The 16,321-nt window shown below is 33.8% G+C and overlaps 1 protein-coding gene across 1 annotated transcript in view; it reads right to left on the minus strand.

The window, feature by feature from the left end:
- The window catches only part of LOC149417748 (C3 and PZP-like alpha-2-macroglobulin domain-containing protein 8), a 445,592-nt gene that overhangs the window by 218,136 nt on the left and 211,135 nt on the right, over positions 1 to 16,321 (minus strand). Inside the window, exons 5-6 of the mRNA XM_089639401.1 lie at positions 8,638 to 8,763; positions 7,454 to 7,740 (exon numbers count right to left, since the gene is read on the minus strand). Of these exons, the coding sequence (XP_089495527.1) occupies positions 7,454 to 7,740; positions 8,638 to 8,763 (413 nt within the window). The remainder of the gene's footprint in view (positions 1 to 7,453; positions 7,741 to 8,637; positions 8,764 to 16,321) is intronic.

Raw genomic sequence — 16,321 nt, forward strand, 5'->3', positions numbered from 1 at the left:
ATGCCCACTCCCCATACCGGTCCCATTGGAGCCGGCTGGGCTCGCGTATGGCCTCAAGTGAAATTTGAAAACGTGACGTCATCATTCTTGTGCGAACTATGGTCGAGGCATCATCGGTTCATTTTACGAAATAACACGGCAAAATGTTGACTTGTGATATGAAAACTTGTAAAAATAGATGTGAAAAAGAGAATAAACCCAATTGTCGTATTACATTCCATAAGTAAGCATTATTTTAAGCTTATTCACACCGTATTATATGGATCAGTTTTAGAAACATATACTATCACATCACAATGTAGCGATTCTCAAGTGTGCTCATCGTTGTTTACTGGGGTAAGTAAATTATGAAACATTTGTAAAAGTGTCTTAACTAAATACTCTGAAACTAACTACGACTCTGCAAACAGAAGAAATTTACTTTGCCGAATTTGGACTTCGCAAATTAGTTCATAACGTGGCGAGTAATTTGCGCTCCCATGTAAAAATGTCTATTCATTCAAAAGCAGATCTTACTTTTAAGAACTAAATGGTGATATTATAATGCGAGATGCCTATTTACTGTCAGATTGATTTATTGACGAATCACAATCAGCTTAACCCCCTTCGTTCTTCAACAGTTGATTTTACCCCTCGCCATTATCTTCTCGTCTATTAATTCCTATGTCTGTGGTCCCAATAGTCGAATGGGTAAAGATGATGTCCCGCAAAGACGTAGATTGAAACTGTTGACATTTCCAGTTGAGACTGGGAATCTAGCTTTTTTTCTCTGTGTCCTGTTCTATTTCATGTTTAGTTTGAATTTTTTTAGTATTTTCATCTAAATCTACAATTATTTTTTGATTTTAAAAACTTTATATATTTTTCAATAAAATTCCATGCAAGTAACTAATTTATAAGCAACCTTAAAAATACTTTCCAATTTTAAAATTTAAACAAAACGATTACTGCTAACGCAAAATAATGAATTGTAAAGACTTGTTTTATTTACGTTTCATATTGTCTCGTCATTCGAAACCAAATTCATCTATTTGTACAATTCGATGTGCAATACTTGTCCAATTGAATAATTCTTTGTGTCTCAAAGCATCTGCTCTGAATGATGAACTAAGTGTTTCTTTGTGTATGAAACGAATGAAATAATAAAATATACTTAATAATATAACTTACATAATTTTTATTAATTTTCACAAATTAGTATTTTTGTAATTTTTTCAACTACAAAATAGACTCTTGTCTTTTGATTATAATTGTAGAACTGGGAAAATAATATTTTGTTGAAGCAAATAATAAAAACTGGGAAAAAAATGAATGTAAAAAAAAAACAAATATGTCGTCAACGCGAAACTACCTCCCAAGTGAAGTGTAAAACGTTATTTTTCAGAAGGAGCTAATAAATTATTTTTAATGGTTAAGAGCTTTGTAGTCTTAGATGCAATATTTTAAGTAAAAGCTTATTTTTAAAGTTTTCAAAATCAGTTTTTAGCTCCTCCTGTACGTTTGACAGATGGTAAGTAATTTCGCGTTGAAAACAATATATAAGTATATAAACCATGATAGAAATAAAAATAAAGTTTAAAAATAAAAATCAGATTATTCAAAGGTCAGATAAAATAAGTGCAAAATTATACCAAATATTGTATATAAATTTGTTCAATGTATGTTCATCATGGTATGCAGGTACCTATCTAGAAGAGTCAATGTTATTTATAAATTTAATATTATTTTTTGACGCCTAGTAAAATGAATTGCAGAGTGGATTAAAGAAAACTTTGAGGTCCAGGACCAACTTTACCATATTTTGAATCATTTACCAAATCTCAAAAAATTCTACGGCGCCGAACGGACCAAAATTTTGGATGCATACTAGAATTTTTCGATACAATCTCAGTTTAGTGGCATTTGAAGAAAAATCACCAGTCTAATGGGAACAAATGCAAGACATGGGTTCTATTTCTAAACGCTATTTTCTCAGGATCTATAATAGAACTGACTGAAATTATGGATTCATAGTCGATTTTATTGTCTGAAGTTGATTCAAAAATAAAATGTCATTAAAGTGACATTTGAAAAAAAATCACTATTCTCATGGGCAAAATATGAGACTTTGGTTCGATTTTTAAACGTTTTCAAGTTATTTGGCGCTGAAATTACCGAAATTTTGGATACTTACTAGAATTTGTGGTTTGAACGTGAATCAATGACACAATATCAGTTAAGTGGCATTTGAAGAAAAATCACCATTCTCATGGGCACAATTTCAAGACTTGGGTTCGATCTTCAAACGCCGTTTTCTCTCGTTCTACGGCGCCGAACGTACCGAATCGACCGAATGCAGAACTGACAGAAATTTTCGCTTCGTACTAAAATGTATCGTCTGTAGTAGTTGATTCAAAAATAAAACCTCATTAAAGTGACATTTCAAGAAAAATCACCATTCTCATAAGCACAAATGCAAGACTTGGGTTTGAACTTTAAACGGCCTTTTCTCTCGTTCTATGGCGCCGAACGGGCAGAAATTTTGTAAACATACTTTAATTTATGGTTTGACGTTGAATCAATGATAAAATCTCAGATAAATGGCTTTTGAAGAACAATCATAATTTTCATGGACACAAATGTAAGACTTGGGTTCGAATTTTAAACGCTGTTCTCTCAGGATCTATTAAGTATACTTGACTTTATTTCTGTTTTCATTCTAAAATTTATCGTCCGAAGTTGATTCTAAAATAAAATCTCATTAAATTGACATTTGAGGAAAAAAAATAATTCTCACAGGCACAAATGCAAGACTTGGGTTCGGAATTTGACAGCCGTTTTCCCAGGTTCTATGGCGCCAAAAGGACTGACATTTTTCTATATATTCTAGAATGTATGGTCTGATGTTGAATTTATAATAAATCTCAGTAAATTGGCATTTAGCGTAGATTTCTTATGAAATTAACGAAGAGGTTCCCTGCATTTTTTGTAAACACATGCTATTGACATTAAATACCTTAATCATATGTATTATGCATGTTTCACATTCAACCAGCATATCAATTATGAACTTGTGTGTGATGGTTTTTTTCATTTGAATTTACATTCATTTATTTACAATTTTTATAAATAATTTTTTTTACTATCCGATTTTATACCTTTCACGTTTTCTTCATTGATAAATAATACTGAATGTTGGCATTCTCCGTGATTTGAGTAAGGAGTTTAATAAGAAACCGGCATTGATCATATTAATAGAAGAATCTCGATAAAATAAATAGGGAACATATTTCTGGTTTGTTTTTCCCTCGGAGCTAATTATCCGGAAGCCCGAGGATTGGGGAGCGGGGAGGGCTAGCGATGTGAAAACTTCTCAATGATTTGACGTCCAACGGATTCCTGGAGAAGAATTCTTATACTGCTGCGGCGGAAAATATTATTATCTATCGTAAAAAGAAAAATCTTTCATGTCGGTGCAGACAGTTGTATGGGTGGGCAAAACATTTAACGATTTACAATCTCGATATGTCAGTAATGACTAGAATATTATTTAAATAAAAAATAGTCTTATCGTGTTTTTGAGTGGTTAAAAAAATAGTATTGATCTAACTATACAAATTGTAAATTAATTCTGCAAAAAGTATTAAAATCTTTCGAATCGGGAAGCAATTATTGTAAAAATTTATTTTTATGAACTTAAAAAAATATATTTTTTATGATTCGATTTATCGAATTTCGCACTTTTTACGAGACAATATCCTAAAATACCAACGACGAACGTGAAGAAGCTATGCACAAATGTTTTTTTCGCGCGGCTCTTGTGTATTGGACAGACTAACGGTTGAATTTGCCCAAACAAAGAAATCTCCAAAATAAAGTGGGAATCTTAACGATATAAAAGGAGAAGTCGTGTCAAAAAAATGTTGGCTTGCGGCCCGGCATATTTGACGGACCTACGGTCAAATCCGCAATTGAATTATTTCTGATGAACGTATGTATCACTAAAATGTTTCTAAAAGAATAATTCGGGATGTTACTAATTCATCGGCTAGACTCTAGACAAATAAAATCTGCTCACCGCTATTTTTATAGTTGAAAAATAATTAAATGTTTCAATGTTAACTATAAGTAACTTATATCCGTAGTTATCGGTCTAAATTACAAATTCAAACATTAACATGAAAACATTACGGTCGGAATTAAAATGTGAACCTTGTAACGTCAAAGAATTGTGCAAGTTTGAATTGCCAGGGTAGTGCCTGATTATTGTTTTGTTGAGAGTTTTTTTCGGGTGGCTGCGCTGCGATCAGTTGAACGGTCGAGCAAAAATAACGCGGGTAGGTAGATCGGGAACAATACGGGAGAAGACGATTCCGTGGTGTGCGTGGCGTTTTGAGAGAAAAAATGGATATTGAAAATAATGAAAAAGATCACGCGGATACCATGAACCGATCCTTCGGAGTCTTTCCGTGTAAATAAACCAAACATAAAAGAGACGTTTTGACTCCTGCGCGAGATCAGCCGGTTTTTAGTTCGAGTGTGGTTGTTCGGTGAGATTGAAATGTTGTTGTTGATTGAAAAAGGATACAGACTTCCGTGTAGACTAACCAAACATAAAACAAACGTTTTGAACGATGCACCATCGGTCCCAACCACAGGAGCGGGTGATCGGCCTGTTCTTTGTTCGAGTGTTGTTGTTTGGTGAGATTAAAATATACAATCAGTTATTTGGATTAAAAAATGGTTTTATTTGTGAGTGTTTTGAAGAGTAATTCCTTGGAGACTACACTGGATTACCAAGCATGCTGTCGGGGTGACGCAAAGATGGTGCATCGTTGTCCCGTTAAACGTTCAATGGATGCTGATTAATTGAGGATGGCCTCGCGCACTCCTTCCCACGAACCTCTACCCGGAGCTAACTCATACGGATTTCGCGGAGACCTGTCGTCCTGCTCACCGCTGGCGGACTCTCCAAACACCTTCAGACATGACAACATGATCAAGGTTCTTCAATGCTTTTACACATCCGCCTCCTTGCCTTAGCCCCCATCATAGCCCTGGTGATTGTCCATGCTCATCAGACGTGAAATCAGATAAAAAAAATATTTTTAAAAGATGAAGCCTTTTAAGGAAAAAATTATCAAAAGGAGAAGTTTTCAATATTTTGGTGTTATTATTTCAAGGAATCGTAAAAAATGTCATTTGAAATTTATTAAAATAGTTTATATTATTTTAAATAAATAAATAAAAATAACAAAAATTGTTCCACATTGGTTCACGATTATTTTACTGATGATAGTTTCTTTGATCGAAAATTTTATGTTATTATGAGAATGGAGAAAATTACTACAAGGCGCTATTTGTAATTATAATCACTTATATACATCGAAACTTTCAGTAAAATACACATATATTTACTCAGTAAAATCAGATTTTCAGCATAATGTTGCTATAATAATATTGCTCGTACAACATCTTACTGTTCTCCGACTCTGATACCAAACTGTCTGAAATTTAGAAACAAATCTCATTGTTTAACACAGTACTGTGATAATAAGGCAATTTCAAACTCAATACAAGTTGTCCGGCTATCATGTAAATCAGGTCAGAGTACCAGCACTAGCACCGTAGTATATCGCTAGCAGTAGTAGGGTTGCATAAACTGCCGGGAGAACGGATCAGAGATGACAGGCTAGATTACCGACTAACTGCCATTTGAATCTCAAATTCTAATCGGTGATCTGGGAACAGAAAGCACAGCACTAAATTGGGGTTAGGATTCAGGGTAATGACAGAACGGGATAAATAACGTCATCCTATTTATTAGGTTACTTGTGTAAATATACTAGTTATTATATTCTCAAAGCTGTATGGCAGAAAGTTAACAATAAAGAAGTTGACGAACAATAATTTTATTTTCATGGTTTTTCTTTATTTTCCAAGGAGCACTTTAATAATAGATAAGTCAGACAAAGCTTTCTAGTATAGCAGATCCGGTCATAATTGAATACTTCCCCGGAGGAATTATCTATATATCAGATCAAAAAACGACTTTTTGATGAAATATAGATCATTACAGCATTAGGAGAATAGGCAGGTAATGGACTCTTCTTTCCAATGAAAATAACCATAGATTTAATGACGGTAGGAATCTCAATAGTTTAATATTTTATTCACGTCGTGATGGTCGCGTTTATAAATCTCCTGAATGTTTATTAAGGTAAATTCTGTTATGTTTTAAATATCAATGTATTTTTTATTCAATTTATTGCTTATTTAAATTTACCTTAAGGTCCTGGAATCAAAAATAAGATACGAAAGTGTAGTTCTGTTAACACCTGTCAGAGAATTGCTGTTTTCAGAGAGGCGTGTGCATTATTATATGATTCCGCATATTTGTGCAGTTTTTATTATTAGCTCAGATAGAGTGATTTATAACAAAAAACAGATTTATCTTTAATTATTCTGTGATCATTCTGATTAATTAAGATTGAAAAATTTTGTGTCGACGTGATAAAAATGAACTAAAATTTTCAGTAAATATACTCATTTTAAAATGAAAAATTAAATGTGAAAATTGTAATGCGTAATAATATCATAAATTATCAAACAGAAGAATTTTCACTGACTGTATTTCTATGTAAAATTCTAAATGATTTAGTTGATAGTCCGGTATTGCTAGAATTGATAAGCTTCTGGATTCCACAACGTAATACTAGAAGTAAGGATTTATTTCAGTGCAGAAACAGCTGGGACTAACTATCATATGTATTCCTCCTTGCCCAGAATAATAATGGAGGGAAACAATTATATCAACAATTTATCTTAAACAAAAATGAAATGTTGTTAATGATGCAATTCAGTTATGTACGATAAATAATGTATATTTCTTAATATTCACTTGTAAAAGCCCCGAAAAAGGGCGTCAATTAATAAATAAATAAATAATATACACAAACGTATGATTTTAAAACTAGTTTCTAGTTCTATTACAAACTACAAAACAATTTTTTAATGTTTTCTTTATTTTATTTAAATTATAAATATGTGTTTTTTAGGATAAAAGTTTTATGTTTTTGGTGAGAAAATTCACGCAAATAATACCATAATAAGCAACAAAATATTGTAAATAATGAATAACAAGATAATAATGTTGTTATTTTGTAATAGTTTTAGTATGAAAGTGCGAATCTTTTTTTTGCCTATCCTGAACAAAATTTATTTTTCATGCAGATTCTTCTTCCGGGGACGTATTCAATTAATTATCGGCGTTTGTTTTCCACCATGAACATAATGGAACTTGAGGAATCATAAAATAAAGAATATAAGGATTATTCAAAGAAGATAGAGTTATACACTAGGAGGATAGTCTGCAATATGAGGGTTCATAGGTTATGTAAATTTAGAGTAAAAGGTTTCAGATTATCCGAGAAGTAAATATCTAGATTAATAGATAAAAATTCTGTCAACAAACCTTTCCAGTAAAGGGCAGACCCGGCTTATAGCGCCTCTTCGTCTCCGCGCTGAACCTGAGCTCCACATAGTGCTCCTCGCCCGCCGGCTGTCGGGCTCCACCCGCGCCGCTCACAGCTCCGCCCGCGCGCCCGCCCACACCGCCCGCCCTTGCCGCCGCGGAGCCGCCCCCGCCCTGGCCGGACACGTTCAGGGCGCTGCTCCAGACCCCGCCGCCGCAGGACACGTGCACCGTCCACATGCCGGTCAGGGCGCGCTGGCTGAGTCCAATGGAGAACTTTTTGACACCTGGAAAATATAAGTTAGTTGATTGTTATTGGTGAACATATTCAAATGAAATGTCTGGAAAAATAATTTGCCATTGATCTGTCTTTAAGCCATCATCCATGTAGTATTTACTCCTAGACAGAATTTAACGATTTTACTTAAATTTATCTAGCTTATAACCCCATTTTAAATTTTTTTTCCCAGAGAAGAAGACATGGTAATCGGTACTAATATTTTACGTATAATTTAAAAACTTTAGGAAAATTATTTTAATACTCAAGGTCAGGTTTTTCCTTCGTGGAATTTTTGTTTTCTTTTTTAAATGTAACGAAATGTTCAATAATTTAAAAAATATATATTTCTGTCACAATATCAAGCAATGCTAAGTTTTGATTCTGACTTAATATTATTTAGGTAAAGTAAAAGATTTTCGATTCAAACCAAAAAAAAAATCAATATTCTCACTGAAAAATTTTTTGTGAGAAAATAATTGATTGTTCTAGATTTGGTAGGTACATAAAAGCTTCAAATCTCATTCGTAAAATGCATTTGTCATTTTTAAGTAAAATTTCGTAATTCAAAACCTAAACTAAAATTTATCACAGAGATAATATCAAAGAAGACAATATATTTTATTTTTGCCACAGAATTCAAGCAGCAACCCCCAGTTATAAGATAAATGCGCGGGCATGGACCCTGATTTTATCTTAAAAGTTGTGTATATTTATGTATATTCTTAAATGCGTAGCCATTTAGGATACAACTTACGACTGTCACAAAAGTAAAGGACAAAATACTTTAAAATTATTGCGAATTTGCGGTGTTCCTCAAGGCTTTGAGAAAAGTCCGGAATCATTATGTAAAACATAAATGTATATCTAAGAGCACAATTTTTCACTAAACTGGGCAGTGAAATACCTTCATCCATTGGCACCTGGTCCCAGACGGCAACTTTGGTTCCTGCAGGGTCCTTGAGGAAAACGGTTCCTAGGATGTTCTTGGGCAAGTGCAGATCGTGGTCTAGCGCCATAACCCACATTGTAACTGTTAAAAAGGAAACATAACAATTACTCACACATTGTTTTACACCATTATGAAACAAATATATTAATTTACCGATAACCTCGTAAATAAAGAAGGTTTTTTGTACAAAATTTTAGTAATATAATTTAGAGTTAAAGTTGGTAACAAAAGTATAATATTACACTCCGATGATTAACAATATTACGGCTGTACCCATTCAGGTATTTGATTCAAAAAAAAATTCCATTAACAGAAACAAACTATTAGATGGAGAGTACGATATCGGCATCGGCATCGGATATAGGCTTTATGAAATAAAACCATCTACGACAGTGAGTTATGAGGAAATTGAAGTATTTTTATGTTCTGAAATTATGTAGGTATATTATTTAAGGTCCAAAAAAACAAAAAAAATCTGCCATGTGATAGGCAAAACACAGGTTTTTGTGTCTTTTATTTATGATTGACTTCGGCATGTACTTTTGTAAAATACATTAGTGGATTATTTTTTTAAGTTATGTAAGTTTCAGTTAGGGACGCCGTTAAGTGTTAACAATTCTTGAACAAAGTCATCAATTTGAAACTTGCTTTGTGAAACAATACAGTTGTGAAATAATGTCTTTTCATGTAAGTTCACTCGCCGTTGTGAAAGAGGTTGGCCGGTGTTGTAGCAATTAGAGCGCTAATTGAGTTGGCCTAAAGAACGAGTGTCTTAACTTCACTGTAAGCAGAGACGACTGACTTGTTTTCTGAGAACTTCAACAGAAAATAGTATTGGTACTGACGAATTTGCAGGATTCATAAAGGGTAGTTTAGCATTAGTTTTGACCTTACTTTCAAAGTTGTGAGTATTAATTGAAGTAAAAAAACAGAAACCATTATCATGCATCAAATATTTATTATTTGATCTTTTACGTTGGCAGACTTTAGCTGGGAAAAGCAGGCGATGCGAGGAGAGACTGAGCCAGAAATTGTCTTATTTAGATATGGAAGTCTGAAGGCGTCTTATCGAAGCGATGGGTTTAAAATCCAAAGAGGTAGGACATTTTTGATGATGATGTAAGTGCATGAATAATAATCTAAAATCTAAAAGTTATCTTGAAATTATCTCCTGTCTAGTAAAAAAATTACTCATGTCACAAAATTTATTCACATCATATATTGACTGAGTTTAAAATAAAAGTAACAATTATTTTGCAAGCAATAATTATTCGCCTGAAACACTCATCCACATTGAAAAATCTCCTGATAAAAGATACATGACGCCAACGGGACTCGAACCCGTGTCCCTTCGATTTCCGGTCGACAGCTCTGACCACTGAGCTATGGCGGCTTATCTCTTACCCGAGAAATGATTCAATATATACTAGTGTTTCATTCAAAAATTACTGCTTGTTACATTTTTTTCACCTGAAAACTAACTAACTAACTAACTAACTAACCATCACGCCGTTTCCCCGCAGGGGTAGGCAGAGAGGACGGACCGCCAAACAACTCGGTCTTGGCACACACTTCTTGCCTCATTCACATTCATACATCGTCTCATACATACTCTTCTATTATTCTGACTCTTGACATGGCCCGACTCTAGTATCTGATTCACTTGATCGTGCCATGTCTTCCTCGGGCGTCCCCGACTTCTGCTACCATTCGCATTTGCATCATATATCCTCCTTACACTCCTATCTTCGCTCATTCGCTCTACATGCCCAAACCATCTAAGCGTCCCTTTCTTAATCTTACTCATTACGCTTACATCAGCCTTGCACTCTTTGCGGATCTCCACATTCCTCACACGATCAAACATGGTTTTACCACACATACGCCTCAGAGATCTCATTGAAATCTCACCTGAAGATCTCACCCGAAGAGATCTCACCTGAAAACAACCAACTTTATTTTATAATAGAATAATTATTGCTTGTAAAATAATTGTTACCCTTTGTGCTATGCATAAAAAACCTTGTCTTAAAACATTAGTTTACCAAAAAAATAATAATTAATATTTGACAAGTTCAAGTATTTCACCTAAAAATGTAGACAATTTGTCTCGACGCCATCTAGTGAGAGAGTTAGCACTTACAATGCCTTTCTCATATAAAATAAAGTTGGTTGTTTTCAGGTGAAAAAAATGTAACAAGCAGTAATTGTTGAATGAAACACTAGTATATATTGAATCATTTCTCGGGTAAGAGAACTTTTGAATTTAATTTAAATCATGGCTTATATTAATATTTTTAAGTATTATGATTAGTTGAGAAACAAATGTCATAATAATATATACTAAAAATACTTGATGCTTAAGATGCATTCAAATTTATATTTTAAAGTACTTCTACATACCAAAAACTTTTTTAGAGGTTGTAGTAAAATAAAAATAATTTATCAACTTGAAATGTTGGGTTTTTACACATCAGTTTTGGTCTGTTTACGCATCAACATAATAATATCAGTCTGAGTTAGTTTATGTTGTAATCAAAAGTAATCTAAAAGCAGTATCATACTACATTTACCTGTAATATTCGCAACCCTTAAAATTAAAACGAAACGTGAAACATCATTCAAACGACAAGAAAGGCCAAACCCCGTGGGATTTAGAGTGAATCCCTACATTTACTTACTTGCCTACGATTCAAAGCTGTGGCTAAAGTAAAGTTCGCGAGCAGCTTCCTATTCCCGTCCCGCTGTATAATAGATTCCGAAGATACTTCAATCTGGCTGAATGGCTTTGACGGAACTACAACTCTGCACAGCTTTAAGCTTTAGACGAGCAGAGCTTTTTGCCCATCTGCAGAAGTTAGTTGACGCTTATGGTATCATTTAAGTTGTTGATTGTGATTGTATCGTCAAACTAGTCGCGTTTTGTGTTAAACCTCTCGAAAGATAAACATCCTGATTTAATTTTCATCTAAGTTCCCATCAAAGTAAGCAAGTCTTTATTTTGTGTATAGTTTCTGTCAACACCATATTAAATGATTTATTTAATCCTTTTGTCTCGACTCTGGAACGAACAAAAATACAAAACCAATCGTGTGTTCTCAATTGTTTTACAGAAATCTATTTTTTTCCAATCAACTGATATGTTGAGATGTGAAGACATCGCTGATTGACGCATATACTGGACTCCTTGTTTATACGATGGATACATTCCACTCAACACCGTGTTTAAAAAAACGTGTAAAAAAACTTAACTAAAATAAATTATAAAATAATGGTGAACAGGTTTCCTTGCATTAAAATAAATTCAGTTTATCAAAAAATAAAATTCATTATTGCATATTAATTTTATTTTTTTAACAAAAACTTCATAAAAATCGTGAGAAAGATTATTATCATAAAAGATAATAGACGAACTGAGATATCCCGAGCCTGTGGAATTTTACTTAAAATTTTAGGATTCACTGGATACAAGCAAACAATATGTTATCAATCGCCGTGACCGTTTTTTGTGTGTTCTTTGTACACTCAATACTCTGTGTTACTCTTGGTAACGAGTCATATAAGCGGATAAATCAAGTTGAAATTGTAGAGCTCGTTCTGTATTGTGAATTTGTTATGAAATAATTTCCAGTTTTATTAGCAAGTTTGCTCCTTCTCGCTCGATTTGCGCCCTGCACGCGATTCCCGCTCGCTTTCCGCATACTGAAACATCCCACCTATCTGCGCGTAATACATGCATACTGAGTAGTAAGTACATGCAACGAATGCAGAATCGCGCTATTTTGAAATCGTATAAGGAAGTCCAGTATACTAATCATTTATAATGAAAATTAAAAAAATTAAAAAATTGTGGTAATTTAATTAATTAATTAATATTGAACTCGACCGAAATATAAAACATTTTAATTTCAAAGATTTCATCATTAATTCATTATTCGTTTTCAAATACGACCTAAATAAAGGTGGAGAGATATTCGAGGCCATTACATTTCGATGAATCTTTATTGCGTTAATAACTTGCTTTAACTTATTCACCCCCGCTTCAATTTCCCACAGTTGAGAGATTAAGTAAGTCCGGATCTCATCTCCGGTTGACGATGCATTTAAATTGCAATTAGCTGCCGTCAACTTCTTCAACATTCATCCTGTCCCTCTCCCTCTCCCCCTGCTACCTCTAGTCCTCCGCAGGAAGCGGAATAGGATAATTGGAGTTAGTGGAGAGTTACAAAGATTTCGGAAACTAGTGGCAAATTCTTGATTAATTCGGTGTATAATATGAACTATATTACATTTCGACTACGACGAGATTCAGTAGTGTCGTAAGTTTATGTATTAAAAATTATCGTATTATTATTAGGTAACTTCAAGATATTTATTGATGATAGTTAGTCCAACGCCACCAGCCTAACTAAAAACCATAAAGTACACAATTCAATTGAAAAAAAATTTGAACCCTTCGACTCTAGACCAACAATATCATTACCAATTCACTTCTTTCAGTTTTACATAAAAAAATATTACTAAGAAAATGGTAAACCTTGACCGCGTAAACGGTTTGGTGTTTTTCTGTTTAGTAGAATTATTTAAAATTATACAGGAGCGTCTATAGTAAGCCTCGAAATGAGAAGAAAAATCTTAGTGTTCTCTCTTTATAAATCTTTACATTTTTTGCATTAGTTCCACACAGGAGGCCATGAGAAGTAAAATGACTCCCTCAGCCAGTATCTCCAAATCCGGCCCGCCACATAGTATCGCATCCACCGCCAAGACTTAGGACAATCCTCACCCCGTGAACCCAGGAATCCCTGCTAAGTCACCAAACGAAGCGAATCACTCGGGATGATGTTTTGTGTAAATACCGCACAAGAGTTCCAACTGATCCCGACCGTCTGGAGTCTTTGAGACTACGGCATTACCTTATTGGAGTATGCTTTGAGGCAGAAGGTGGTGGGGAGAGAAAGGTGATGGGGAGTTGGAAGGTTAAGGAATACCTAGCTATTCAGATCTGGTCACCAAGCATGGCTAGATCCATTTCAAGCAATAATTCAATTCTGAATGGTGATCTTACACCAAGGCGTTACTGAGAGTATCTTCCACTCTGGGATATATTATTTTACATTTAAAAAATGTGGAATATGATTGCTAGGCGAAAGCCATAGCTCTCGAACACGGAGACCATCAAATCAAAATAAATAAATAAACTAATCGTGGTAACTTTATATTTGCGCCTATTTTTTATTTATTTTATTTATTTATTTATTTATTGTTTGTTTGTAAATATTACATAATACAATTAATGAACTTAAAATGTCCAACTAGGCGATTGCCCGTTTTAGGACATTCCAGTATGATAAAGTTTTTACATGTAATATATGGTACATTATAGTGTTGACTATTCTGTTGTTAAAAAATATTCTAGAATACTTCCAGTTATATCACGACATATTTTACTATTATTTAGCTGACATAATAACTGAATTAACATAACATAAGCTGAATTAATAGATAAAAACAAGAAAATGAATTTGAAAATGAAACTGAATTGAAGAAATTCTGTTGGTAAGGTAATACAAATGTATATTCATTTTTTTTTTTACTATTGTTTAGCTGATATATTAAACTAAAGAAATATTAATATATAAAACAAGGAAATGAAAAATAACAAAAAATAAAAAATGAAAGTAAAGAAGGAACTTTTCCTTTAAGGAAAAATATCACGAAGAATTGAACAATTTTCGAACTTTCTTTATGTAAAAATACAGTTCCTGTAATGCTAATATAATACCAATATAAGTTAAAATGTAAAGAAGAATGTAAAGAAAAACAAAATTTACAATTTAATTACTGTTTTTTAGCATATTCTCGCATTCAACTCTCCCCAAGACCAGAAGCCAATTGTTTACCTGCATACGCAGAATATTAGTACTCTTTGCCTTCCATGCATCAGGTATGAGATTGAGCAGTTTAGGGCCTAAGTATGAGAATTGTCTCTGTGCTAAAGATGAGGAAGTGGTGGGCGGAACTGTTGGGTTTTTTTTTGCATGTCTTGTATTATGACAGTGGTTTACGGAAGCTAAGTAGTGCCTCTGTTTTTGAGTATGTAAAATGATTTTCCTCATGTATAATTGTCTTACATCAAGAACACGAAACTCTGCGAACAATGAATCGCTGGGGTACCTGAAAGGTTTTTTCAGTATGACTCTTATAAGCGATTTCTGGGATTTAGCTAAGGGATCGAGTATGGTTTTGGCACAACCTCCCCAACCTAAGGAAGCATAGTCTAGTATGGAATTGCACATTGCAAAGTAAATTCGTTTCAAATCATTTAGACATAGAATATTTCTTATTGCTATAAACAGATGTGTAAGTTTCCTGACCTTTGTGGAAGTAAAGGCTATGTGTTTGTCCCATCTCAGAAATTTATCAATGATAATTCCTAGGTATCTTATATTGTCCACACATTCTAAGGTATTGCATTTACATGTAATAGTGTCGTAACAATGGTGTATTCTAATGTTAATAATTTCTTGTGGTTGACCCGCTTGAGTTGAACTGAAGCAGATGAATTTCGTTTTATCCGAGTTTAGAGTGAGGAGATTACTATCTAGCCACTGTTTAACTTTGTTTATGCCAAATTCAGCTTTAATGCAAGACTCATTCCAGGTTTTGCCTTCGAATAAAAGTACTGTATCGTCAGCAAATGTAATAATGTGGTCTGCAAATGAAGTATTACATAAGTCATTTATATAAACATTAAACAATATGGGACCTAGTGTACTTCCTTGCGGTACGCCATATTTAATATTGGCTGGATCACTTAGAGTACCGTTAATATCCACTCTTTGGCTCCTGTTTTCTAGGTAACTAACAAACCACTTGAAAATTTGACCCTGTATCCCAATTCGCTGTAGTTTATTCAGCAGAATTTTGTGCGAGATAGTGTCGAACGCTTTAGCTAGATCTAAAAAAAGTGCAATGCATTTACTACCTTTATCTAGATTGTTAGAGATTATTTTTGTCAAATTAGCGATGTTGTTTTCAGTGCTTAAACCTTTGCGAAAGCCGAATTGTCTACTAGAAAGGATGTTGTTATTTTCGAGATAAAGGATGAGACGGTTCTTTACAATTTTCTCCATAATTTTAGAGACAGAGTTGAGCAAGGAAACAGGCCGGTAATTATGTATCAGTGATTTGTCCCCACTTTTATGTAGTAAAATGACGATTGACTGTTTTAAATGGTTAGGGAATTTCCCTGAATTGAAGCTTAGATTCGCAATGAACGCAATCGGTATGGCTATGTATACTTTAATGATTTTTAGAAGATTTGATGAAATCTTATCGGGACCACATGCTTTTGATGATTTAAGGTCGTCAATTATCTTCATGACTTCGTAAGTTGAAGTTGTGATTGAGTCTATTTTGTGACCGATCCTAGAGATAGTTAAATTGGCGAGAGCGGTTTCTGATTTCTTACACTTATCGAGAATTTTTTTCGCAAGTGTGTCACCCACAGATGAAAAGTAACTATTTGCAAAGTTTGCCATATCTTTGGGGACTTCAGAGTTTGATGTGTTAATGTATAGCGATTTTATTTCAGAAGATTTATTGATTTTGGATTTGGTTATGTTGCGAAAGGTAT

This window comes from Hesperophylax consimilis, chromosome 14 (genome assembly GCF_061612785.1).
Source record: "Hesperophylax consimilis isolate HC1 chromosome 14, BYU_Hcon_1.0, whole genome shotgun sequence".
NCBI classification, from domain to species: Eukaryota; Metazoa; Arthropoda; class Insecta; order Trichoptera; family Limnephilidae; genus Hesperophylax; species Hesperophylax consimilis.